At 33.1% G+C, this 27,375-nt stretch overlaps 2 protein-coding genes, 1 long non-coding RNA gene, 1 other non-coding gene and 2 pseudogenes across 4 annotated transcripts; 1 reads left to right on the forward strand and 5 right to left on the reverse strand.

Moving 5' to 3' along the window:
- Positions 1-221: 221 nt before the first annotated feature.
- Positions 222-8,531, reverse strand: LOC107911067 (probable serine/threonine-protein kinase PBL19; annotated as a pseudogene).
- Positions 2,700-3,506, forward strand: LOC121223825 (uncharacterized). The gene is made up of 2 exons (XR_005921260.1): positions 2,700-2,769; positions 2,879-3,506. It is a non-coding gene; the product is annotated as an uncharacterized lncRNA (long non-coding RNA).
- Positions 8,532-11,606: 3,075 nt separating the features above from the next.
- LOC107913062 (proline-rich receptor-like protein kinase PERK4) lies at positions 11,607-15,584 on the reverse strand. Its single transcript, XM_016841507.2, has 9 exons — positions 15,152-15,584; positions 14,299-14,877; positions 13,544-14,080; positions 13,252-13,338; positions 13,095-13,165; positions 12,922-12,998; positions 12,648-12,786; positions 12,312-12,473; positions 11,607-12,211 (listed from the first exon to the last, which is right to left on the reverse strand). Exons 2-9 carry the CDS (start codon positions 14,795-14,797, stop codon positions 11,975-11,977), a joined length of 1,809 nt encoding a protein of 602 aa, XP_016696996.1. The 5' UTR covers positions 14,798-14,877; positions 15,152-15,584; the 3' UTR covers positions 11,607-11,974.
- Positions 15,585-15,872: 288 nt separating this feature from the next.
- LOC107913063 (F-box protein At5g49610) lies at positions 15,873-18,615 on the reverse strand. Its single transcript, XM_016841508.2, has 4 exons — positions 18,600-18,615; positions 18,450-18,494; positions 17,519-17,624; positions 15,873-17,186 (listed from the first exon to the last, which is right to left on the reverse strand). Exons 3-4 carry the CDS (start codon positions 17,618-17,620, stop codon positions 16,059-16,061), a joined length of 1,230 nt encoding a protein of 409 aa, XP_016696997.1. The 5' UTR covers positions 17,621-17,624; positions 18,450-18,494; positions 18,600-18,615; the 3' UTR covers positions 15,873-16,058.
- A 1,289-nt stretch (positions 18,616-19,904) lies between these two features.
- LOC107913061 (putative F-box/LRR-repeat/kelch-repeat protein At1g11620) lies at positions 19,905-22,031 on the reverse strand (annotated as a pseudogene).
- A 4,843-nt stretch (positions 22,032-26,874) lies between these two features.
- On the reverse strand, positions 26,875-26,981 carry LOC121223852 (small nucleolar RNA R71). The gene has a single exon (XR_005921318.1). It is a non-coding gene; the product is annotated as a small nucleolar RNA R71 (small nucleolar RNA).
- Positions 26,982-27,375: the final 394 nt, after the last annotated feature.

Consider the following 27,375-nt stretch of genomic DNA (forward strand, 5'->3'; position numbering starts at 1 on the left):
ACTAAAAAAATAAGTAAATTAATCTATGTAAGTTAATTTTACTATTAAAAATGGTGTAGCTAACGGAATAATCAGACAATTATACTTCGCGACATATAATAACTAATTTTTAATAGTAAAAATGAATGAAATTTTTAATAACTAATTTACTTTTTTATCTAATATATACCATATACCTTCCTGATCAGAAAAGCATTAGAGAAGAAAGAACTAAAAAATCCTCAAAGTGGAGTAATATTGAACACAACAGTCCCAATTTGAGAAATAAGAGTATCAATCTCTTGGAGCATAGGCCACAACTTCATGGGTCTGGAGTCATAATCCTGTATCCATTGAACAGCAGTAGTCGAGTCAGATTCAATAATCAATAAAGCCTCCCCCTTCCTTCCAGCTTTTGAGAAGCTCTCCGTTGCATATTTAATGGCCACTAACTCAGCTGTGTTTGAGTTCGTTTCTGGTTCACCTGCTTTGATTTCGGATTCAGATGCCTCAGGATGACTTTTCATTTTGTCCGCGCTTCCTTCCTCTGAAACTTGAATAATCTGCTTCAATCTCTCCACCACCTCACTCATCTTGGGCCGCCCTTCGGGACTTGTTAATAAACCAGCATCTGCTAACCTAGCAATTTCTCGAGCTGCACCAATCGAATACTGGTTTCCAAGTCCAGGATCCATTATCGAGATGAACTTTTTACTACCAGCAGGGGACCGTTTCACCCAATGCAAGAGAAGTTCCTTCGCTTGTGGAAGCTCTCTGTCTATTGACCGCCTGCCTGAAAGAATCTCATATAACACCACACCGAAACCCCATATATGACTCTTTAACTGTTAGATGTCCTGTCCTCAAGTAACAAGGATCAGCATAACCGTAAGTCCCGACCAGGGATTCAAATAATGGAACGTTTTCAGAATAGCGGCCGTTATATAGCGGTAGCGCCGCCGACCGAAACCGCTATTGCTGAAAATAACAGAGGGAAGCGGATTCACACCGATAACGGTGGATAGCGGCCGCAATTTAACGGATAACGGACAATTGCGGCAATAACGGGCTGCTATTCCCGTTATTTTCCGTTTCCGTAAATTAAAAACAAAAAATCAAGTGCTGTGGATGGAGGTGAATAGTGAAAAGTGAGAAAAAAAGACTGAATTAATGTTTGTACTTTATAATAAAACAAAAGGCAAGGGAATATATTCCCTCCCAACCTGCAAAATCGGTCAAGTTTCAAACTTTCAATCAAAACAAAGTAAAATAAAGTAAAGTAAAAAAGACTGAAAGTCAGATTAAAGACGAAAAGGCAAAATATATTTCTTCATTCTCCATAATTCGGCAAGTGAAAAAACACAACCACAAGGCACGGACAGCAAGCAAAGCAATAGATCAAGATCAAGTAAGTAGAAAACTAACCTGCATGTCTTGAATCTGCAACATAGAGTGATTTTTTGAGATTTTTATCCCTAGATCTATATTCTACACAAAAAAAGGGGGTTTAAAATGTTTTCGACGATTTCCGACCAACGTGCACGGCGGCGCCGTCGCCGGTGACCGGCGGCTGCCACGGTGGTCGATGGCCGGATTCTGGGTAACGGCAAAGAAAAAAGATAATTGAGAGAAAAAGGAAAAAAAATTATTTGAAGAATGGCTGAAATGAAGATTCTGAAAAAAAATTTATTTAAATAGGCCTTCAAAATGACGCCGTTTTGGGCAGGCCACTCTGGCACCAAAACGACGCAGTTTCGGCCTAACCCGTGCACTTACCCGACCCGTTTCCTAGGATCCGCGTGTTTTTAATGGAAGGGTTAATTTTGCTTTTAGCCCTTCCTATTTTTTATTATTTACAATCAAGCTTATTTCTTTTTTAATTTTGTTCTATAATTTATTTCGTATTTCAATTTGGTCCACCTTGAAGCTGTGCGTTTTGAAGGATGGGGATTATTTTCCATTTGATCCATTTTTTTATTTGTGCATTCAATTTGGTCCTTTTTCGTTTTATTTATTTCGGATTTGCCGCAAATTTATGTTTTAAGTTTGATTTAGTCCCTTTTTGTTATTTTTGCTATTTTATTATTAAATTAATTAATTTAATATTACTATTACTATTATTATTTTTCCTTTTTTTATTTTATTATTTATTTACTTGTTATTATTACCATATTATTAAAATTTAATTAGTTTTGCATTATTATTTCAATTATATTTCTTTTCATATTTATTTACCTAAATATTTTAAATACATTTATTTTATTATATCATTTTATTTATCTATATAGTATATCCTTTCATATAATTTTTAATTTTAAGATTTTTATTATTGTTATTATTATTATTAATACCATCATCATCTCATCATCATCATTATTATTATTATTATTATTTCCATTATTATTATTATTATTAAATTGTTTTACACAATATTTATTTATTTATTTCTATAATATTAGGTCTTTACTTTAGCTTTAAATTTTGTTTACTTTTTTTGGTATTATATTGTTGATAATATAAATAATGAGTTGCTTATATTTCTAAATATAATTTTATGTTTCTTATATAAATAAAAATAAAGCATGCCACCACGTGAAGAGTTTCCGACTAAAGGATTGGAGGGTGCACCAAGTAATGATATAGGTTGGCACTTTGGAACTCCAGTGCCAAATGCGAGAGGAAGTATTGTATGTAAACTTTGTGGTAAAGTTGTGAAAGGAGGAATAACACGATTTAAAGAGCACATTGCTCATAAAACCGGCAATGTTGCACCATGCCCTAATATTACTGGTATGTGATACTTTATTATTATTATTAAATGTTATTGTAAATTTATCAATAAAGATTATATATAATTGATAATAATATAAAGTGTGAATTATTTTTATTTTATTAACAGGTGTCATTAGAGAAAGTATGATGAATGTACTAAAAGAAAGCAACACAAAGAAAATAGACAAAAAGAGGAGAAAAGATGAATTTTTATCTCAATTAACAGAATAGGAGGATGAGCATGAGGGATTCATTGATGAGGTTTCTGCTATAAGGCAAGCAACTCGAGAAAGTATCCAATCACAACACGAGTGGCATAGAAGGGAAGAATTCAGACGAAGTACTGGTGGTTGGGATAACATTTATGAAGAAGGGCGATCTTCTCATGGATCAGCTAGAGAACATAATAGAGAAAGAACAAGTAAATCTATTCCAGGTGAGTCTGAGTTTACCTTAAGGGGAGCTATACCTGAATTGGTTAGAAGCAAAAGTTCAAAGCAACCAAAGGTCAATGACTCTTTTTAAAGAGTTTTCGAAGGAAGATAGGTGAAGCGGTATCTAAATTTATAATATATGAAAGACTTCCTTTTCAATTAGCAAGCTCTCCATGGTTGTATAACTTAATTCAAGTGGCAACAGAAGTTGGACAAGGTGTAAAGCTCCCAACACCTTATGAGGTTTCAGATGTGTATTTGGAGTCAGAGTATCAACGAGTTCATGATTGGGTAAATGTACTAAAGACTCATTGGAAAGAATTGGGTGCAACTCTAATGTGAGATGGTTGGACCAACAGTTTGAATCAAATGCACATCATTAATTTCCTTGTTTATTGCAGTAAAGGAACCATTTTTTGGAAATCGGTAGATGTCTCAAGTGTCCGTAGTAGAGATGCTGAATTCTACTACCGTTTGTTAGATTCAGTTGTAGAAGAAATTGGAGAAAATTACATTATCCAAATAGTGACTGATAATGAGGCAGCAATGAAAGCTGCTGGAAAAAAGTTAATGTTGAAAAGACAACATCTATATTGGACCGCATGTGCAGCTCACTATTTAGATTTATGCCTTGAAGATATTGGGAAAAAGCCCAGTGTAGCAAAAGTGTTAGATGAGGCAAAGAAAGTGACTTGCTTTATATACAATCACATTTGGACTGTTGATTTGATGAAGAAGTATACACAAGGGAAACAAATACTTCGACCCGCTCTTACTCGATTTGCAACTCATTTCATTCAACTTGAAGAGATAACAAGACAAAAGCAAGGTTTGAGAGAAATGTTTAATTCAAAGGTCAGTATTTTATAATTAGTTAATATAATTACTTAAATATAGTAACCTTTAGTGATTTTATTAGTTCCAAATAATTTAAATTATATTATTTTAAATTTTTCTTATGAATATATAGGAATTTAAAGAATCAAAATGGGGAAAGCAAAAGTCAGGGCCTGCTTATGAAGCCAAAAAAATTGTTTTGGGAAAAGATTTTTGGAAAAAAGCCAATGACCTCATAAAAGTTTATGAGCCCTTAGTAAGAGTATTGAGACTTGTGGATAGTGATGAAAAACCAACGATGGGCTTTATTTATGAGGCTGTTGATAGGGCTAAACGAGCAATTCAACAAAATTGTCGATATTTCACAGAGTATGAAAAGATTATTGACAATAGATGGAATTTTATGCATTCCGACTTGCATTCAGCTGGTAAGATAAAATATTTCATATAATTAAGAACTATTTTTATATTTTATTATTTTAAGCTTTAGATTATTATTATTTGATGATATTCTTATAAATTATACTTAGGTTATTTTCTCAACCCTCAATTTCAATTTGGGGTGGAGCATTCTGAGAATGTATTAATAGAAACATTAGAAGGTACACGATCAGTAATTGAAAGATTAGAACCTTCTATGGATACTCAAGTCAGAATGGTTAATCAGGTTAGATTCAACTACTATTATTTGTAACTTAGTTAAATAATTTGAAATAGAATTTTTATTTTTATTTTTACTCTATCTTTTATTTATGCAGTTGTTATTATTTAGAGATAAACATGAGACATTCGGTACTCCACAAGCACAAAGAGCTTGGAAGCAATGAATCCGGGTAAACAGTTAATTAAATTATTTAATTTAATTTATATTATTTAATTATATTGTACATTTTAAAGTTATTTTGAAATTTAAATAATATTATGCAGCTGAGTGGTGGATGATATATGGCACATGTGTTCCCGAATTACAAAAATTAGCAATTAAAGTGCTTAGTCAAACAACTTCAGCATCAAATTGCGAACGAAATTGGAGCACATTTAGTTATATTCACACCAAGGCAAGAAATAGGTTAAAGTATAAAAAACTTGAAAAACTAGTGTTTACCTATTATAATATGAGGCTTAAGATGAGGCATCAACAAAGAATGAGCACTGATGATATAAATGCTAGTTTTAATCCTATCAGCCTTGATTATATCTTTGAAGATGTTGATCCACTATCAGAATGGCTTCATGAGAAAGAGAATCCATTGTTAGATGGTGAAAATGCCGGTGTGTTGCCTGTGGATACCTCTGATGATGAAATGGATGTTGATCAATCGCAACAACAAATTTTGTCTCATTCAAGTTCTAGTTCAACTCCAAGTCAGAGCGGCGATGGACCCGATGGTGGTGGTTTAAGTCCAATTGATGAGGATGACGGATATAGTGGTGATAGAGGTGAAATTAGGTCTTCTAGTCAGTATGGAGGAGAATATGGGGGTGGTACCACTGGTGGACATTTTCGTGACAGATCAGAGTTTGATGGAAATATGTTTCCTGAACCTAGAGCTCCATCAAAGGGAAAAGGCAAGAAGCATACTTCTATAGGCTCTTCATCTGGTAGTGGTAGGAGATCGAGTTCTAGTAACCTTGGGTATAGTGATTCATCTACTAGCACTCAAGGTTTTTATCCACCAGAACAACCTTCACATGGTTATCCACAACCATATGGTTATTATCCACCATTTCCTAATTATGGTGTGCCATACCAGCCTCAAATGTATCCTCCTCCACCAATGTATCACCCACCTCCACCTTTCATGTATCCTCCTCCTCAAATATATCCTCCATATCAATTGAATGAAAACCAAGGTGAAAATGTTGCTTTTTTTGGATATATTTTTGGACAAAGGCCAAGAGAATCAAGTCAAGAACGCTCCCAAAGTGAAGGTGAAGGATTTGATCTTCCCCGTCATTCCACTAATTGGTGAAAACTAAATCGTGCCACTATCATTATTTGTAAGGTATGTTTTTTAAAGAAATCCTTTGTTATTGTTCTTAATTTTGATGATATTAAAACATTTAAAATAATATATATCTTTAGATAAATGAATGAAGTATATTTTATGAAAAGATAATGAAGAATCGAAGCATGTTAAATTATATATGAAAGTAGAATGAGATGAGAATAAGTGGTAGGAAATAGGAATAATTAATGAGAATCTATTCATTAATTTATCTATTCCTTTTTTCCTTTTGCAGCGTATTTATATCTTCACTATCTTTAAAGCTGCCAAGAAATATTGAAGACATCTCTCATGTATGAATTCTTAATTCTTTTATTTATAAAAACTTTCAAACTTATTAAATATGATAAATGTTTAATATTTTTTTTTTTACTTTGTTATTAGTTAATATAACATTCTTAGAAAATTCGTAAATAAATATAAGAATAATTAATGATTATAAAAGTTGTGTTCTCATGTCATATTAATAAAGGTTCATAAGTGTTAGAAAACACTCTAAAAATCATTAAAAGTGACTTTTTATAATTATAATTATAATTACTATGTTTTACAGTAAGTTGTGCGAATTTGAAAAAAATTCACGACCGCGATACCCGCAGTGACCGCAATAGCGTCCGTTATGTCCGCAACCGTGACAAACGCGACGCGACCGAAAACGCGACCGCGACCGCAATTTAAATCCCTGGTCCCGACAACCTGATCACAAGTGATAAAACCTTGTTATCATCATTATCATCAAACAACAAAGTACAACGACGTATCACGTTACTCCAAGTACAGAGAAGACAATACTAACATCTGTTGAAACATGTGTATCCCCAGCCATTGGCCCTTCTGTTGCCAGCCCAAAGCCTGAAAGCTTTGGATTGAACTTGTCATCCAATAACACGTTGGAGGGTTTGAAGTCTCGATATATGACCTTGCATTATTATCAAACCAAGGATTTAGATAACGAGAATCTGAAAAAGAAGAAGAAGAAGCGACGTTAGTCTTTCAGAAAGGAACCTGAACTGCCAATCCCTCGTGCAGATATGCTAATCCTTGTGCTGCTCCAAGTATTATTTGTAATCTTGTTTTCCAGGGAAGAGGTGGGAATGCGCTTTGGAAAAGATGATAATCTAAGCTCTTATTTTGCATAAACTCGTACACCAGAAGACGCGGGATCTCTCTTTTACCATTCACTGCACAGTGTCCAATGAGTTTGATGAGATTCGGGTGCTCGACAACACCGAGAAATTGAACTTCCGCCAACCATTCCTTTGTCCCTATATGGATATGAAACGAAAATATCTATAAAAACCTTTTATCTCTCAAGTTACCATTTAAGAAAGAGAAACAAACTAAATCAACAAGTTTCTTGTTAAAAGGAGACAAGAGTGAATGATGGTGGAAGAGAGAAGATTGATCTAAGCCTTGCGGTGGATATATATACATATATACTATCTCAACAACTTCCAGAAACAACTTTAATTGAATCTATTGCTGGCTTACCGACAAAATGAAGATAATAAACTGAAGCATGAAATGAGCAATAGAAAAGTTTTTAAGTAAAATAATAATAATCAGAAATTCTTATTCAGAAGTCATCAAGAAGCCGAAAAATGAATCCCTGGAGCTGATAGAGGGAAAAAAAGAAACTTACCTAGACACTGTCCTTGTGAAGCTTTTTAATAGCAACCACCAAAGGCTCACCCTTTGCATCAGCAGGCTTGATTGTACCTTTGTAGACGTCCTCAAAGCTGCTTCTGCCAATCGCAAGTAGCGGATCGAAATCACGAGTTGCTCGTCTAAGCTCTGAGAAAGAGAATACCCTCAAATTGTGAGCTTTTGGCATGCTTCGCGGAAAAGATTCCGAGGATAAGGACTTTGTGGTCCGGTCAAGCCCTGAATATTCCTCTGATTTTCTTTCTTCTGTTAACTCTGGGGCTGATCTTTTCCCCTTGCTTCTAAACTTGTCCTTGAAATACTGAAATGTCTTCATTGCAGGATATTTAAAGAGCTAGAAGAAACGCAGATCTTCTCCCACTCGAAAAGTACTCTGGGGCTGATCTTTTCCCCTTGCTTCTAAACTTGTCCTTGAAATACTGAAATGTCTTCATTGCAGGATATTTAAAGAGCTAGAAGAAACGCAGATCTTCTCCCACTCGAAAAGTAAACAAAAATAACACTGCATTTAATCAATAAACTTAGGTGAGTTTGGATGGACGATTGGGTGCGGTGCGGTGCGTTTAGCTTATTTTTTTCTCACGTTACAGTATTCAATTTTACTGCCACTACTATTTTTACACTAATCACAGCTAAACACACCGTCCATCCAAACTCAAAGAAAAATTGAAGGACCAAAGAACAGAAAGTACTTATTGAGATTCCACGATGCCATAAATGAAAAATGAAAAATCAACTATATAGAGAAAAATATTAAATTAAAGCAAGAAGGCTGAAGACGAGGAAAATTAAACTAAACCCGATCAAGGAAACAAGGTGCATCAGTCAACGCAGAAAATCCACAAGAGATGGCCACCATAACGAAAGAAAATTAGGATAATTTTTTATTTTTATTTTTAGAATTATTTTTATTTTAAAAAATTGAATGTTTATAACCTGCGAAGATGAATTTATTGTAAAATTTTTATTTTAAAAAATTGAATGCTTAAGTTTTTCCCAATAATCAATTTATTGTAAAAAAACTCAAGTTTTATTTTTGTTATTGAAAATAAACTAAAATTGGTTTTTCCTCTAAAATCTCAATTTTTTTCGTATAAAAATCATTTTTTAATAAAAACCCGAGTTTTCTATATAATACCCAAGTTTTTCTCTTTACTAAAACAATAAAAAAAATTAAAAAGATAAGGGTAAACTATTAAAATAATTAATTTTGTTTATCTCAAGTTATATTTTAGTCATTTATTAATGTTACATTTTAGTCATATATGTTAACATGTTGTAACATTTTAGTCATTGAGCCATTAATTGTTGTTAACGTTGTAGCGGTAAGCTAACATAGCATGTTAAACCATTATTTCAAACAAAAAAATTTAGGTTAAATTATACAATTGGTCCCCATATTTTTTTTGTTTTGAGTAATTTAATTTTTTTATTTTATGTTCTTTTAACTTCAATTTTTTTCTTTATTTTTCATTCTCTTTTGTTTATCCCTTCTCCATTATCCAATATCTTCCTCTACTAACACTGGTGTACTTTATTTCATTTACTCAATAATTCAATTATACACTTTCCGAACATTTTACAAATTTAGGATGATTTTAGGGGCATTACAGTATTGACAATTTATTGAACGGTGTTTATGAGCTATACTGAGTGTATGGATGATATCTACTCCATCAATGAAGATCATGTCACTTGGGTCTACATATTTTGGAGATTGGATCGAATCGGATTGGATCGCCCTATCTAATCCCTTGACTCGTGGATACTAGATTGAATTAAAACTCTAATTGATTAGTTACCAAGAGTCCATATCTACATTGCTTGTTATTATTATATTGTATTTAACTTATCTCACTGTTGTTTTAGTAAGACTATGATAGAGCTTCTTATGTTAGCAAGTATCGAAATAATTTATTTAATTGAGAGAATTGTATAGGTTATTGTATAGAGAGTTTAAGCACTTAATTTGTTCTTGTTAAGGAATGTTATTGTATGAGTGCATTTTGATAGTAAAACATTTTTGTTGTTGTTTTGTGAACTTAGTAGTGAGAGTATTGATCTTTAAGGTGTAAATGTGAGGTATATTGCTACGGAGTGTGTGATAGGTTAAAATTACTTGTTGTAATTGTTAAAGAGAGTGGATATTTCTTGTTAAGCTAGGCTCCACAGACGTAGAGAAACTGAATTGTGTAACCAATTCCAACGTTTTCTATTTGTTTACTTTTTTTAAATTTGGTGCTTGAGAAATGCTCACTTCCTTGTCACTTCTTCCTAGCACTTAGCCTATATTGCAATGACAACTATAAAACTTCAATTTGCTTATCTGTTTGTTTGTGAGCATGTTTATTTAATGTTTGTATGCATGTTTGATTATCTATTTGTTTAGTGTTTGTAGGCATGTTCGTTTAGTGTTCGCGAACGATTCATTTAGTATTTTAGGGACATGTTTGTTTAGTGTTTTAGGAACATGTTTGTTGAGTGTTCACAAATATGTTTGTTTAGTGTTCCTGAACAGTCAACTGAATCGAGTCAAAATTGAACCCAAACATCTATATTAATAAACAAATCGAGTTTGAACTAATATTAATTTTTTAAACAAAACACAAATTAGATTATTCATTTGAACCAGATTCATTTACCCCCCCCCCCCCCCACTCTTTTCTTTGCATGATTTGCAAATCATTGACGTTGAACTTTGATAATAAAAAAACCTTACGAAATTTACTTTCTAAAGTAAACTAAAGTCGCCATCTCAAGACTCAATTCAAATAAACACTCTAAATTTGAAAATAAAATAATATTGTAAATTTTCACTAAAGTTTATCAAATTTTTAATATGGTTTTTTATTTTAAAATTATATTTAAAATAGTGTATTAATTATTTAAACTATATTTTTAAATTAAATTAAATTATGTTATAAGAACTTAAAAGTTGAAATTTTGAAAAATTAAAATATTGAAATGTATTTATTTTTAAATATGAAATTTTAAATTTTACAATTGTAAAATTATTTTAAAACTTGCAAGCCACTTTAAAATTGACATTTTTAAATAATAATAAAACTATAATACAACTCTCAAATTCTTAATACTTTAAGAGGTAATATCCATTTTTAGTGGCAATATGTTTAAAACTTTCAAGTTTAAGTATCAAAATAAGTCTCAAAAAGTAATGGATACGAGTGTGGACTCACATTCTAATCCAAGAACATGTTGGGCTTAACCTTTTACAAGACACATTTTATAAGCTCAAAATATATGAATAAGATAAATTGTTTTTCAAACTAAAAATTCGGTCCACTTGCGACGAGTTTTTTTGATGAGATTCAAATATTTTTGAGTTGAGATGTCTTCATGTTGTTCGAATAATTATCTCTTAGTTTAGAGATGCATTTTGAATCACTCGATTTTAAATTTTATTAAGTTTGTGATATTTCTTTCTTGTTTTTTTTAAATTGTTTACTTCCATTTGCCAAGGTTTGGCCTTAGAGGGTGAATTAAAGTCGTTTATAATGTGGGCTACATAAAACATATATTGTATTTCCTTTTCTTTTTCTCTTAATTCAGTTTTATTAGATTTAATGAATTTTCGCTATTTATCATTTCAGATCAAGAAATCATAAAAAATCGATCTTCTTATACTTTAATCTGATCTTTATGCGCCTGCTTAGCATTCTTTCTTCATTCAAACAACTTAAATATGATCATTAAATCCATTAGATACATTAAACTTTTTTTAGTTTCATTTTCTTTTAGAAAATCTTTATAATTGTTTTTAACCTTGTGACTAACATAAGCAATTGAAATTTTGAATTTTGTTTTTTTTTTATGCAAAATAATTAAATATAACCACTCTCATTATTAATTTTAATTCTAGAAAAGCTTCATATAGATTATACGATACATATTATCATTATTATTGTTATTGTCATTATAATAAGTATTATGTAGAATACAATTAACACACACATAAACAACAGAAGCTAGATGTGCTACCATACTTGATCAAGTCAAGTCTAAGGCATCAAAGAAAATATATATACACATATACGTATATATATATCCCGATATTTAAAGACAAAACACTTGAATGCAAACAGAACCCCCCAAGTTGAGAGTCTAAAATGACCTGGAACGGAAACAATATTTGATCCAACCTATAAACCAATATCATTATGCAAACAGATCACTGTTTTCCTTTCCTTTGCTTTGCTTTGCTTTGTTTTGCTTTTGTCATTCAAAAGCTCTTGGGTATCGGTTTTGGTTTTACGTGTTCTACTTTCTTGCCCCTCCAGGTCCCATCTCTGTCGAGTTCTCACAGCTGGACGTTCCGTAATCGCTGCTCGTGAACTCCTGGCTGCCAAGTGCCAACTGTCTGAACCTCTCCATGTCAGCATTGTATGAACTGTTGGTGTACTCTCCACTGGCACCAAATATTGTGCTTTGTCCTGGCTTTGAGCCGTTCTCATTCAGGTCATCCAGGGAAGAGTCTCCTTCCAGGATACGCGCTATCTGCTTTCCATCATCATTTCATCATATATTTATCACATATAAAGAAGTTTATCACATATAAAGAAGCTATTGTAACAAGGCAAGTTATCAAAGTTTGGACCTGGCTCATTTTTGGACGCTTTCTTGCGGAATGTCGGATGCTTGCAGCAGCGCAGGCTATCATGCGTTGCATTTCGTTCTGATTGTAGTTCTTCTCCAAGCGTGGATCAACCAGCTCATCCACATTGCCCCCTTCTAGTGCACGAGTCAGAAGTGGTCGAGCCTGCTCATAAAAGTACACCAATTAATATATACCTTGTATAATTCTATATGCTATTTATTCATTATACACCACTCGGCTAAATCATATTGGTAAGATCTGTCAGTTTTGGTGATAAATGAATCTACTTGCAAGTAAGAAATTTGGAGACTATACAGGGGACAAATAGGTACGCACCCAATCTACTAAGCTGTCGTCCATTGAAATATCAATAGGTTGCTTCCCAGTTATGAGCTCTAAAAGCATGACCCCAAATGAGAAAACATCGGATCTATCTGTTAACTTGCCACTTGAAGCGTACTCCGGAGCCAAGTACCTATATTGGATTAAAAGAAATCAAAACCATTAGCAATTACTTCCGTGTTATGAGATGATGCATGAATCAACACTATAGATTTTGCAGTTTCAGTCTTTCTTCTCCTTCATTTCTGCTTATATATTCAGTCCTTACCCAAAAGTTCCCATCACCCGAGTCGAGACATGAGTGTAGTTATCAGTTGACAACTTAGCCAATCCAAAATCGGCAACCTATAAAATAGGCTCAGTTAGTTTCGGTAACATAGATATCCTGAGCTATTATCATTGGTGTATAGTAGACACTGATTCAATTTTAAGAGAATATACCATCGCCTCAAAGTTGTTATCAAGTAGAATATTAGCTGATTTGATATCACGATGAATAATGCGAGGATGGCCTGCATATATAATTCAATAAAGAAATGAAAACCTTGGGGAGAAATGGAGTAGCAGAAGAAAAAGAAAGAGGCAGGGAACTCCTTACAGTCTTCATGGAGATAAGCAAGCCCTTTCGCGGAGCCTAATGCAATACGAAGTCTAGTGGGGAAATCCATAACAGGACGATCCTTTCCTGCAATGCAACATTTGTAATGATTTCAGGCCTCCAGAATTTATGATCAAAAGCATTGCTATAAGTAGTTTTGCTGGTATATTATCATCCTTGACCAAACTCCGGTATATTCTCGGAACAATTCCAATGTTTCATGCTGATTTTTGACAATGAAAGTATGACATGAAGCAAATACCAAAAGGAAAAGGAGAAGGAATAGTGTTACCATGGAGATGATGTTCCAAGGTTTTATTTGCAACAAATTCATACACCAACATCCGCTGCCCGCCAGCAATGCAATACCCAACCAGTGATACAAGATGGCGATGATGAACACGGCTAATGATTTCAACTTCAGCTTGGAATTCTCTTTCTCCTTGTCCACTACCACTTTTTAAACTCTTAACTGCAACCTCCTTTCCATTTGGAAAGACACCCTTATGCACGTATCCGAAGCCGCCTTGACCAATCAGATTGGCCTGGGAAAATCCGTTGGTTGCAGCAAGCAGCTCCTCATAACTGAAAGTGCTCTTATTGAATCCAAGAGCAAGGTTTGGTGATGGAGGTGGCAAAGGAGGAGGATGTGGGCCTGAGAAGTTGGAGCTTGCTTGACCACTAAAAACCGGTGGTGCTTGAGAACCCCAGCCGCCACTGTAGTTAGCACCTCCTGATGGTGGGGGTACTTTTACAACATGCTCTGGCCCGTTGGGACCATTACCCCACTGTGTATTCTGATAGTTGTTATAATAGTCTTTACCGTCACCTATGCGCAAAACATACAATACAAATATAGCTTATGATCAATATAACCCTTGTATCACTTCTCGACTCATACTATATATGTACAAGATTGAATAGAAGATAAATATATAATAATATATTGAATTTTCTTCAGTTTCATTGGATTATAAGGGAATTAACTCTACTTGTTGATAAAGGATGAGAAGTTTACAGGCAAAAAAGGGTGTTGTTTAATAATACCTTTAGCATCATCATAGTACATCACTTGCCTCTGGGCTTTCTTCTTCTTCTTCCGACAGCAACATACTATACAACAGATGATCAAAAGAAGGAGCACCAATCCCACGGCCACAGCTGCTCCTACAATGATTTTTATATCTACGCCGGCAATTTTGTCGGAGGAATCTGAGGATGGTGTATTTTTAGAAGAGGAAACTTGCTTGGAACCACTGCTTTTGTGGGAATGAGAAGAATTAGAAGAAGGGGGAGAGTGGTAAGTGTGCCGAGTTGAAGGAGGAGGAGAAGAAGAGGAAGAAGAAGAATCTTGTTTGCTGTCAGATGATGATGATTTTGCCGGAGGTGGTGGGGACGAAGACGAAGACGACGATGGTCGGGGCGAGGATGAGGATGAGGATGATGATGATGAATCTGTTCTAGATGGGGAGTCCTGTGATGAATTTGAGTCTGATGGAGCAGGTGGGGAATCTTCAGATGGAGAATTCTCAGGGGATGAACCCATTTTTGCGTTAGCTTACAAGCTTTCCCGCCAAGAAACTCCACCCACTCCCTTATTTGCTTGGCTCAAACAACTGAAGATCCCTGAACAAAATTGCCAGGTTAAATGCAGCCTATTCTTTTTTCTTTTTTTTTCTTCTTATAAAACCCAGGCCATGCAATGCAAGACCTGCTATTATTGTTGCTTTATGACACAAAACTACATGTTAAAAAGCATTGATATATTATTATATGATGAAACTCATTCATTTGATCTTAGGATATGTTACACTGTTGATGATGAATGCCTCTATACAAATACAAAATAAAAATATTAAAAAAAATAAATTGAAAGAGAAAAGAGAAAAGAGGTACGTACCTGAATGAAGAAGAAAGAAAGGGTTCTCAAAGGAAAGAGAGAGAAAATGTGGGCAAAATTGCCATCATTCTAGAAAGGGGACTCTGTCGTTGCCTCCCCGCTGTGGCTTCCTACAAAGCAGGAATTTTGGGCTTTATTTTCTTTTTATTTATTTATTTTTTTTCCTCTCCTCAACCTCTTCTTCTCTCACTCACACACACCATTGATTCGTTTTTGTTGGTTATTTTCTTTTTTAGTTTTTTACTCTTTCCTGCATTGCCAGCCCCTTTGCTAAACTTCTGCCAGGTGCCATTCTTTTCCCCCCCTTGGTTCTAGAACAGGCTTAAACTGCATAGATTATCATTTTCAGCTACAAAATCTCCTAAATCCCCTCTTTTTTCAACACCTGTATCAAAGAATGCCTCCCACACATCAACAGAATCATTTACCATTTTATTTGTTTTTTCTTTTGTTTCATTGCATGAACCGTTACCATTTTATTTGTTTTTTCTTTTGTTTCATTGCATGAACCGGTTAAAACCAAGTCTTGGGTGTGTCAGCTTTAATTATTTTGTTAGGAACATCGTTAGGTTTGGTTCACCTAAAGATGATTGAAGATAACAATTTTTGGATGATATGAATGTTGAGTTGTACCAAGCTTGGAACAACCAACACTTCTAGTCTTGTATGATTCAAACCATTTCTGCAAGTCATAAAAGGGGAATCCACATATTCATACATGTAGCAAACCATATATTAATATAGCTTCAAAAATTGACGTTCAATACAGACCTAAAACACCAGAAGTTCCCAGTTCCACCAAACTCAGAAAAAGTAGTATCCTAAAACCAAGCAGCTAGTTTAAAGAGAAGACCAGAGATACCAACAAAGGAGGGCCGGTCGTACAAGACAGTTTGAGAGTGTCTGTCTACACAATTAGGCCCTTGTCTCTAATCAACGGATGCCTCAACGACACAAGGCTGTTCACATACGGAATGTACCTTGTACATGCACCACCTTCATGTTGGCTTATCAGTTCCACCTTCTGTTCTTTAACATGATAAGAAACCACCCTAGTCCCCAGTCCAAGTATCAGAATGTCACCATTAATGAACCCCAAAGCCCTGCAAACACCAAATGTGCTCCCCGCATCATAAGGAAGATTGATTACTGACTTCAGGCTCATATCCATATTCCCATGAATGTTTATAGTGCAAACATTATCTTGATAACGAGGCTGAATGTAACACAACTCACCATGCTTCATGGCTAAAGCACCATTTCCATATTCTTCATCATTGGCAGGAAGTGGCAGAAATCCGTATTGCTCATCCCTCAAACCAAACGCTAGAATGACCCCGGAAGAGGATTCCCAATAGACAACTCCCTTCATGTAGTACCCACCATCATGCAATCCCGAACCATCAAGCTCATAGCATATAGTGTCAGAGACTCTCCAGGAGCTTGACCTTGATGAGTAAATCTCAAAATAGACAACTGGATAGTCGGGAAATGTGACAGCACAGACAAGCTCATAAGATTCATTAAAATTGAGTACATAGGGTTCAAAAGCAAGTACAACGGCTGCCTTGGCTCCATGATACAAGTTTGGCCTAGGAAGCTTTTTCCATTCCTTGGTCACAGGGCTGCAAATGTAGTAGGTATCATCCTCAATACCCTGGCAACAAACCAGACCGTTGCAAGAGCTTCTGACTTTGACAGGCTCGGGAAAGAAGCTTAAAGACGGGTCAGGCATGCCATAAGCATCTTGATTGAATGATATGAAGGAAGGACTGTGATCAGCAACTTGACAAAAGAGACCAGATACGTTTTTGAAGTAAGTAGTTTGCCGGTGGGCAAACAGCGGGCTGCTTATCCAGTGATCCCATCTTCTGGAAACAGTTTTGAACCTAAAGAGTGTTTTTGCAGGGAGTAAATGAAGAGCATGGTCCCTCAAGACATCTTCTAACCCTGCTTCCTTCCTGTCTACATATTTGAGGGCTTTATTGTAATCCACCGGAATCTTAGCTTTAGCCTTGGGTGAGAGAATTGGAAGCTGAAATACAAGCAGACCTCATCATGTTGATAATCAGGAAGTTTAAAAAGGTGATGTGGTGATTGAAGACAGAGAAGTAAATAACTTCAATCTCCATTATTGTTTGTTTCACAAATGCAGAAAAGACTAAGAAGTCATTTGCATAAGAGATAAAACAAGAAAGTGATCAAACAGATCGTAGTTCAAACTATTCTAGACCTTCTAACTTACAAAACAAAGCTTAAAGAAGACAATAGCACAAAAATCTATATGGGCAACTCCACATGGACATGTTCTCACGCTTAGAATTAAGAGTGACAAAAAGAAAAAAATGAACTAAAGACATTGCATACCTCATAAAAACGTTCATCAACATCCCCCTCTAAATCTGAATCTTCAAGTAGACAGAAGTCATCTTCCAATGTTTCTCGATTATTGCCCTCGAAATCGGCCATAAACCTGCAGGCATATGTTTGATTTAGTCGGTAAATGACAAACAATGCCTTGGTAAGCTTGTTAACACCCTTGATTGCTGTACACACACAAATATTAATAATGCAACCAAAGTCAAACCTTAAAATGGCATGGTTAACATTGAAAAGCATACAACAAAGAATATGAACAAAAACAGAGTTGAAATATGATAATAGACATTAAGAAAGAAGTAGCAAGGAATTTACAATTAACAGCTGATAAGATAGAAACAAAATGAAGCCAAACTAATCACTCCTATGAAACAAACCTTTCTTGATTCAAGGAAAGGCTAGTCAAGAGTTGAGAGAAATGCTTAATAGAAAAGAATGCTTAAAAGTAGAAACAATGAAAAGAAAAAAAGAAAATCGAAGTAAAAAAAGCAATTGCTTGGGACCCACACAAGGAAACTGAACATGTACGAAGCTTGGCACGAAATTTACGCCTTCAAGAAACTACATGGAAATTCAGTCGAAGAAAATTCTTTCCTTAGCCCCATTTTCTTTCTTGTTGGATTTTTATTTCTGAGCAAGCAAACAGAAAGAACCAAGAAAAAGGGGGTTGAAAAAAGCCCACGAAAGCCTTAAAAATAAATTTAGAAAACACTAAACGACTTAAGTCAAGTCAACACAGTTGACCGGTCCCCGGAAATAGACATGTCAAACAGAAAAAGACACTGAAGCATCAAGTTTAATACTTTACAATTCTTGGTTTTTCGATACTACACGGAAATCCTATTGTCAAAAAGTTTTTCATTTTATCCTTAATATTCTTATCAAACAAACAGAAAGAGATCAAGAAAACAAAGCTAACCCAAAGCGTACTGAAGGCAGCAGAGAGTCCGAGCGAGGCAAAACCCTGAAAATGAAAAAGATTTGATCCCTCAAAGATGCTTCAAAGAATTTGAGAAAGTTTATAACATTGAACTTCCTTTTCGGGCTTACGACTAACGCAATAACTTACTTGGTCGATAAGATTTCTTAGGTTAAACATATGATTGGCTGCCTCGATGCCCACTTTTTTTTTAAAAGGTTCTAATATCATTTTTAACCTTTTTTGTAATATTTATTTCTATGAAATTTTTAAGTTCATTTTTTATTTTTGTTATCAAGACTTATATATTAAGTTATAGCACACTAGTGTGTGGGTTAAAAAGAGAAGGTTAAAAGGTATATAACTCTTTGAACTTTCATCAAAAAAATGAAAAGTTATAAGTAATTAAAAATTATGTCACTTCACTTGGTTATTAATTAAAAGTCGTTAATATTTATAGTGATGAATTATGTCTCTTAAATTCAAAAGTTATATTAGTTGATTATTAACAAATTTTCGTAATTATTCTACTAGATATCTATTGAATAATTATATTCATTGCTAAAGATATGACTATCCATCTAGATAGTTATGTGAACTTTCATTTGTATGACACACCAGAAAAACACATCAAAAGTTTTTTTTTAATCTCTCATAATCTTTTATATTTCTAGATTGTTTTATAAAGAATTATTGCATAAATTCGTTTATAGAAAATGATATCATTGCTATGCTTTGCTCAGTGAACTATTTCCATCAGTGCAAAAAATAGACAATGATTGAGCTTCGTTGTATTCTAGAGGTTCATTTGTCAATAACTCTTTTGCACATCATAATATAGGCGAGAGAATTTTAAAAAAAGTGACATTGATGCACACATTTAAGCCTTCATTAATTCCTCATAAGTTTATTTATCTTCACTGTCAGCAAAATAAAAATTAAAAAAAACATTTAAAATTTTTATTTCATAATAAACGTGGACACCTTCGTTTCAAACTTAATTTTATTAAAACTTTTACAAAATTATAAACTTATAGAAATGTTAAGTAAGTTAAACTTTAAAATTTTTTTATTTTTTATTTTTTTAAAATTCATAATAAATCTTGAGATAAGTCTAAATATATCTAGATTCATTTAAATTATATTTTTAAAATATGAAATATATCAATATTTTAATTTTATTAATATAAAAATAAAATATTTAAAAAACATATACAAACAATCACAATATTCTTGAACCATTATATTTTAATAAATTTGTTTTATAGATTATGTGCAAAACGGTTCTAAGATATGTCATTGCCTGGAACAAAAATAATCATTGAAAAAGGAAAAAGGTGCTAAATCCACAATATTTTATAGTTTTGCTAAAAAAGTAATCATGAAATTACAAACCGTTTTGGTGATTCTCGAGGAAGTGAATAATTAATCATATAATATTTTCATTCTCGCAAATAAAGATTGAACTCCCAATCACATTATTAGAAAATAAGTGAACAACTATGACACCTCATAGTTCTCACATTACAAACTTTACCTTTCTAAAACACGAAAAAAAATCCCAATAGTTAACTATTAAACCAACTTTGTATCATAGATCCTTACTACAAAAGGACCAAAAAAGATTTAATAACAAAATAAAATAAAAGACACAATAAAAACATATTTACAAATGTCGGATGGACTAACGAAATATTTTGCCTGATAATGAGAATAAAAGAGGGAGATTGTGTAGGGTGTTCTTGTCAAGGCCGGTCCATACAAACAGCAGCGCCTGGTCTTAGAGCTCAACAAGGCTATTCACATACCCAACAATTCCTGCCTTGGTATCAATATCAAGTTCACCCAAATCTTTAGAGGCCCTCTTCTTCATGTCATAAGAATAAAACTTGTTCCCGTTACTAAGCAACACTACATCCCCACCAATAAACACTACTCCTCCATGCCCATATCCATACCTACCCGAAGCATTATTATTAGATGATGCGGGTAATGAAATATCAACATGAATCTTGGGTTGCATTTCTTCCCACATCTTGGCATGGCTGTTCATTTGCATGGTATTGGAGTGAGTATTGGATAGCATATTCACGACCAAGTTTTGAGCATGTACGTATGCCGAACAAAGCTTCCCATTCCTCATTCCTAAGGTCCCAACTGCACTATCGAGGAGCTGAAACCGTTCTGAAATGAGATCGAATGCGGTAATTCCAAAGCCCATCGTCTGCCAATAAACAGTGCCATTCACATGAATACCTGACATAGGCATGAGCTTCCTCTCAGAAAATCAAATCTCACGAGAAATTATCCATGATCTTTTCTCAGAGGAATATATCTCAAACTCATATCCATCAAGTTCGGATGGAAAAGCACAAACCAACTTATAATCAGCAGTGAAGTTCAGCAATGATGGCTCAAATACGAGCACCACGGCAGGGTCAGACCCATGATCAGCATCTGGTTTTGGAAGTTTCTCCCACTGCTTGGTAACAGGATTGCAGACGTAGTAAGCCTTGTAACCAGTACGCCCCTGGCAACAAAGCAGCCCTTTACAAGAGGACCTAATATCAACAGGTTCGGGCAGAAACTTTAAAGATGGGTCTGGAACACCATAAGCCACAGGGTCAAGACACATGAATGACGGCACGCCTGCTTGTGATTGGTAAAAGAAACCCGAGACAGAATGGAAAGAATTTGATTGATTGTGCGCAAAGAAAGGTGTTGATATTAGATGCTTCCAATCCCGACAAACTCCAAAGCACCGGAAAAGTGATTTAGCAGGAAGGTAACGAAGTGCATTCTCCCTTACTATGTTTTTTAGATCCATGTAAATCTTGCTGTTTTTGTTACCATAGAAGTTAGTCAGCTTCTTTCCTCGATCCATTTAACTTGAACTTCCCCCACTTCTCACACTGCAGCCAGATATACAACATTACCAAAAAACCATTTAAAAGAACACAAATATTTACCCTAACAACATAGAATGGCGAAAACCTGAAACAAAGTTACTAATACCAAAATTATACGTCCATAAATGCTTCAAAGACTATTCACGGTTCAAGAGTGACTTGAGATGGGTTCACTTACGAAATTTACCTTGAGATATCAAGATTTCTTTTTCAAAAAATAACGTTAATCTTCCAAAATTTCAAAAATCTAAAAATAAAACTCAAACTTAATCTCAGAATTCGCCATACCTCCAAAGCACCCAATTTCACATCAGAAGTACAGAATTTAATAATTCGAATCCGCAAATTAAAAAGGAAGGGGTCACATTCCTTTTTTTTCTTTTTTCAAGTTTTCTTTTGACTTTCCCCTATTCATTTTCTCGGCAACCAAACACATTGTAAGCGCATAAAAACCTAATGAAAAGCTAAAAGCTAAGAATTACCTAAAAAATAGGTACCACTCGTAAAAAGAGGAAACCGGAAACAGCAAACAAACTCAAGAGAGAGAAAAGCAACATTAATTAAAGAGCAGAAGCCTAATGAACATAATTAAGGAGATAAGCAGAGCTAAGAGAGCGATTAAAGGACAAAAAATAAAGGCGAAATTATTATTAAAAGTGAAGAAAGTGAGGGAGAAGCGATACCTGGAAGATCTTTTACTTGGCTTTGATGTTGTTGATCTGACAAAGCTTTTTCATCGAGACTTTGGAGAGAAGTTTTTGATTTTGCTTGGGCCATTCCTTTTTCGGCTAATATATAAAATTAATAACCTAGACCAGTTTCACGTCCATATGGAGTGTTTGGATATATGGATTTTATAATATAACTGGGGGCATTGCTTTATTTCAATGGAAGACAGAAAATTACAAAAATTTACTTTCAACTTCAGTTTAACTCTTTGCCAGCGTTTCATCTTCAAATGTCAAATATTACATTTTCATTAAATATTTTTTTAAAAATATAAGGATAATTTACGAATTTATTTTTATTAAAAAAAATATAATAATTATGTATTTAATTTTTATAATAAATTTTGTTGTTTATCAGATATTTGAATTAAATATTTAATATTGAATTTTAATTGATCATTTTTACATTAATTTTTTCAAAACCCAATGTAACATAATTTACTTTGAGTATTGAAAAAATATAATTTACTTGAATATAATATATAACCGTTTTGAAATTCGATTGATCACTTGTTTTATCTATTCTATTTCTAAATGGGTTGCTAATCATTTGTTCATTCTCGAAAATCATTCTAGTAGAATTTTCAATCACATACAATAAACCATAATCCAAAAGTAAATCATGTAAAAAGATTATGATCAAATCGGTCTTAGAGCTAAACAAAAGCCTTAATTTTTCTTTTTTCTCGTAAAGATTCACAAATATTATAATAAAATTAAATTTTGAACTAATATATCGAAAAAAGAGAACAAAATAATAGAAAATAAATATAATATGAAAATGAAATAATATATAGATGATTAAATATGCATATAAAAAATAAAATTAAGGAAAAAAACTTACTTTTCAAGAATTCATAGAAGTAATAGAGAAAATCAAGTAGCAAGGAGGAAGGAGGCAATAGCTTCTTCTTCTTCTTTCACATTTATTGATAGACTAATACTCTAAATTAATATAAAATAGGTTAATTTAGTCTTGTTATTTTTTTAACTTTTCAATCTACATGGGAAATAACATTCCTACAATTTATCATGGGAATTACATTGCCATGGTTACGAGAAAGTAACTTCCCAAAAAAAAAGTTAAATTTTAAGGAAAGTAAATAAAAATTGACATATCAAATTTTGGAATCGCATTTCGACTGATTAAATTTCTAAGAAAATGACCACTTTCTATCATACCAACACTACCTTAATATTTATTCATTTTGTTATTTTGACTCTTTTTTTTTACTTTGACTCTCAATCTTCGAAATTTAGTTAATCTGTTTTTTATAAAAAAATTTGACTAAATTATTAAAATTTTAAATATACTAATGTGGCAGCTCGTGTGACAATTTACTTGTACTTAATTATTAATGTGAATAGCTTTTTTAACCTTTTATGAACTTTTTTTTTAAAATTTTTTGAACTTTTATGAAGTAAAAATGAATTGTCATATGACTTATCATGTCAATGGCTTTAAATTTTTAATTGTCAAGTCAACTTTTCCTCTAAAGAAATCTTCACTAAATTTTACAAGTTGATTAGGGCTAAATGGTGGTACCACACTCAATGACGTTTTCCCATTTCTTATTGAAGTTAAGGCAATAAAAATGCTGAAGCTGGTAAAATTGAAGCCAAGATAAAACAATTCTAGAAAATAAAATACAAGTATAGAATTTTGAGTGAATATAGGCATGGTAAAAGGGGTAGGCAGAAGCCTTGGTTTTCCAAAAATGAAAAATTGCTATTTTAGTTTTCTTATAAATAATGAAATTATAAATTAATATATGTTGAAATTACATTTTGCTATTTCAAAAATCATAAACTAATGTCTTAAAACACTAAATCCTAAACTCTAATCTTAACCCTCAAACCCAAAATATTTAAATGATTACAAATTAAAGGGATAGGAAAAATGAGCGAATTTAAGGATTGGAAATGAACTTTGGGTGTGGGGCAATAAGGTGCCAATAGTCATATTTATAAGATTTTTAACCTATAAGTCGAAATCAATTGGTGTCATCAAGGCTCACTGAGTCACCAACTATAGGTGGCAACCTATGCAAAATCTAAACTTAACAACTACATTTGTCGAATTCAGTATTGTTGCATGTCATATATTAGTTTGTTGTAGAGATTCCTAACGAATTAATTGTTGGATTGGATGATCAATTACAGTGAACTCAATTTTAGGGAAGCCCTAGACCTTGCCAACACCCTTAGTACCGCACCCAGTTTTTGAGTTCTATACTATGAGGCCACCTCTTGTGGTAGGCGACTTATTAAGTAATTGCCCTATAAATATAACCCACATCTGATTTGTTATGAAATTATCTAATTGGTTAGGATTTAAGGTTAAGATATTAAGGATTCACTTGATTCAAAAAAGAGAGATAGGTGTCCAAAATTACTTTTTTCTAGTGTGTTGTTCCTTGACAATACTCACTCACTTTATCTAAGTGATAAGCAAATGGGAAAATGCTTCCTGATGAGTCATCAACATATGATTATTTTGGACTATATATTACTTACATTTGCTTGGTTTCTTGAGCATTTTTATATGTTTTAAATTCATTTTAGTGATTTGACTTTTTTGTTTGTATTGTAAATGTTGTGTATTTTTAGTGTTTTTCATGCATTTAGTTTCAATAAAATATTTCATGTGGAATTTGCAAGTAAAACAGGTTTGGGAAGAAGATGCCAATACATGGAACCATGAGATTAAATGCACAAAGCCTAAAGTTGATCCAAGATGATGAGTGAAATTTCAAAGCTCAAAGATTAAAAATTTGTAATTCGAACACATTCAGAACTTTTAGTCAGAAAACTTCTTAGTGTTTCGATCATGTCTCAAGCTTCAGGATTCCATTTTGGGTGTACCTTATATCATCGGAAAGGGGATTTGAAGATCTATTCAAATATTGTAACACCAACACCAAAATGCATCAGGAAAAGATCCAAAGGTAAAGATAAAGTTGCAAGTTTCACATTGATGGACAATTTTGATACATTTTCATGGTTGGCTCATATCTCTTAACACAATTGGAGTTTGGAGTTGAAATTTTTACAGCATATAGACAAGATGCAGAGCATCAATCAACTCTTTTGGACTTTTCCCATTGAGAGATTTTAACTTGGACAAAATGATTCATCTTTTAACATGTGAAAAATGACTCAAAAGATGACAAAGAGGTAGGCCTAGAAATTTATTATTATCAAGTCCTTTGTATTGTCATTTTCATCTTCACAAATCTCTATAAATAGCCTTTGATTTCAACATAGGAGACATCTTGAAGTTGAGTTCAAGATCATTTACTTGCTAAGTTTTTTTTGTTTCATTATTCGTGTAAAATTTCAAGTTTCTTATTTCTAAAATGTCTATTTCATTTAAGTTTGAGTTGTTCACTTTTGCTATATTATTTTAAGTTTTCAATGCTGAGGTGAAATGTTGAAACTCTTGGAAAATATTAAGGTAAATTCCATTCTCATCATTTGAACTAAAATTAATTATCAATCACTTGTTATAATCATACTTGTAAAGTAAAATATTTTATTTATTATAGACAATATATGGCACAATGAATTCTTGGATAAATTAACCTTGATTTTTTGTAGACATAAAAATTGACATAATAAATATTTGAAATGTTTTAATAGGTCTTGAAGTTATCAGGTTGTTATAATACCATATGGTTGGACTGAACTTAAATAGTTGAACTGTCATATTGTACCATCCTTTGCATATGGATTCATTTGCTAAACTCTTGGACTTATTGTACAATCATTTTGGACACTCCATTGATGGGCATACCTTTGCTCATGGATTCATATGCTTAATTAGTGAACGTACTTTTCTAGGTCATCTGATTGAGACCTCCCATTAAATATTAAAATTGAATCGTAATATGAAACCAATAGTTGATCCTCTAACCTCAGCATATTTTTTTCCAGGTATTTTTTTATCATTTTTAGTTAATTTCTTGCATTGAATTTTTATTTCTAGTGTGTCTAGCTACTACTTTCATTATCAATGCTTATTCCTAAGTTAAGTGTTAAATTTATATTCTAGCATAATACTTGTAATCTTGTAAGTTCTAATAAACTTCTTTGTGGATCGACCTCAGACTCCCGAGATTTTATTACTTGAATATAACCTGCACTTAGGTTGTAGACCTAGAAAGTTACTGTCAAGTTTTTGGCGCTGTTGCCGAGGAAAGTAAGATTTAGATTACAATATTATAAGTATTATTTTTTTTGTACATATATTTGGTTGGTTCTACAACCTAATTTGTTTATGCATATTTGGCATTGTGATTTTAGTTCTCTTTGTTTAGTTAGAAAAAATTGTGAAACTTTTGTTGGTAATTTGATTGAGACACCTCCACATTCAGTAATCATGGATGAAATTGAAAAATCTCCTGATGAAAATGATATTCGAAAAGTGCACACCATGCACGATTACTTGCAACCTTCTCAAAACTCAACACCCTCTTGCTTTGTTTTACTTTTTAATGCAAACAACTTTCGGTTCAAACTTGGTGTGATAACTTTACTTCATAATTTTCTTGGCTTAGAGTTTAAAAGTCCTTACTTACATCTTAAAGATTTTGATTTTGATGAAGTATGTGCCACCTTTAATAATCCACCTTATGCCAATGAAATTGATAAACTCAAATTATTTCCTTTATCTTTAAAAGATAAGGTGAAAATTGGGTTTAACAATTTAAAACCAAGATCAATTGGTACTTCGCAAGAAATGCAAACTAAATTTTTAAAGAAATTTTTCCAACACAAAAGACCAATGCTTTCAAAAAATAGATTCAAAATTTCTTGCAAAATTCAAATGAACCATTTTTTCAATGTTGGGAACGTTTCAAAGATTTGTTAAGTTCTTGTCCGCATCATGATTTTGAAAATTGGCGAACTTTAATTTTATTTTATGAAGGTTTAACACCCAAAACTAAACAATTTTTTGAGACAATGTGTAACGAAGAGTTCCTTGATAAAGAACTTGAAGAGGCCTTTGACTATTTCGATTATTTGGTAGAAAATTCATAATCTTGGCACAGAGTTAACCCTTCTGAAGGTTCCATTAGATTGAATCCTACTAATAATAAAAGAAATATCACCTTAGTCAAAAAGATGATCTAAGTGCTAGGATGGCCAATTTAACTAGAAAGGTTGAAGCCATGGTGTAACAGTCCGTTTTTAGTGGTGTCGAAAATAGTGATTTTGGGACCACAATTTTGACGAGTAAATTATTATTTTATTATTTATTTAATGCATATGAGATTATATTAAGGT

The sequence above is a fragment of the Gossypium hirsutum genome, chromosome D11, assembly GCF_007990345.1.
Source record: "Gossypium hirsutum isolate 1008001.06 chromosome D11, Gossypium_hirsutum_v2.1, whole genome shotgun sequence".
NCBI classification, from domain to species: Eukaryota; Viridiplantae; Streptophyta; class Magnoliopsida; order Malvales; family Malvaceae; genus Gossypium; species Gossypium hirsutum.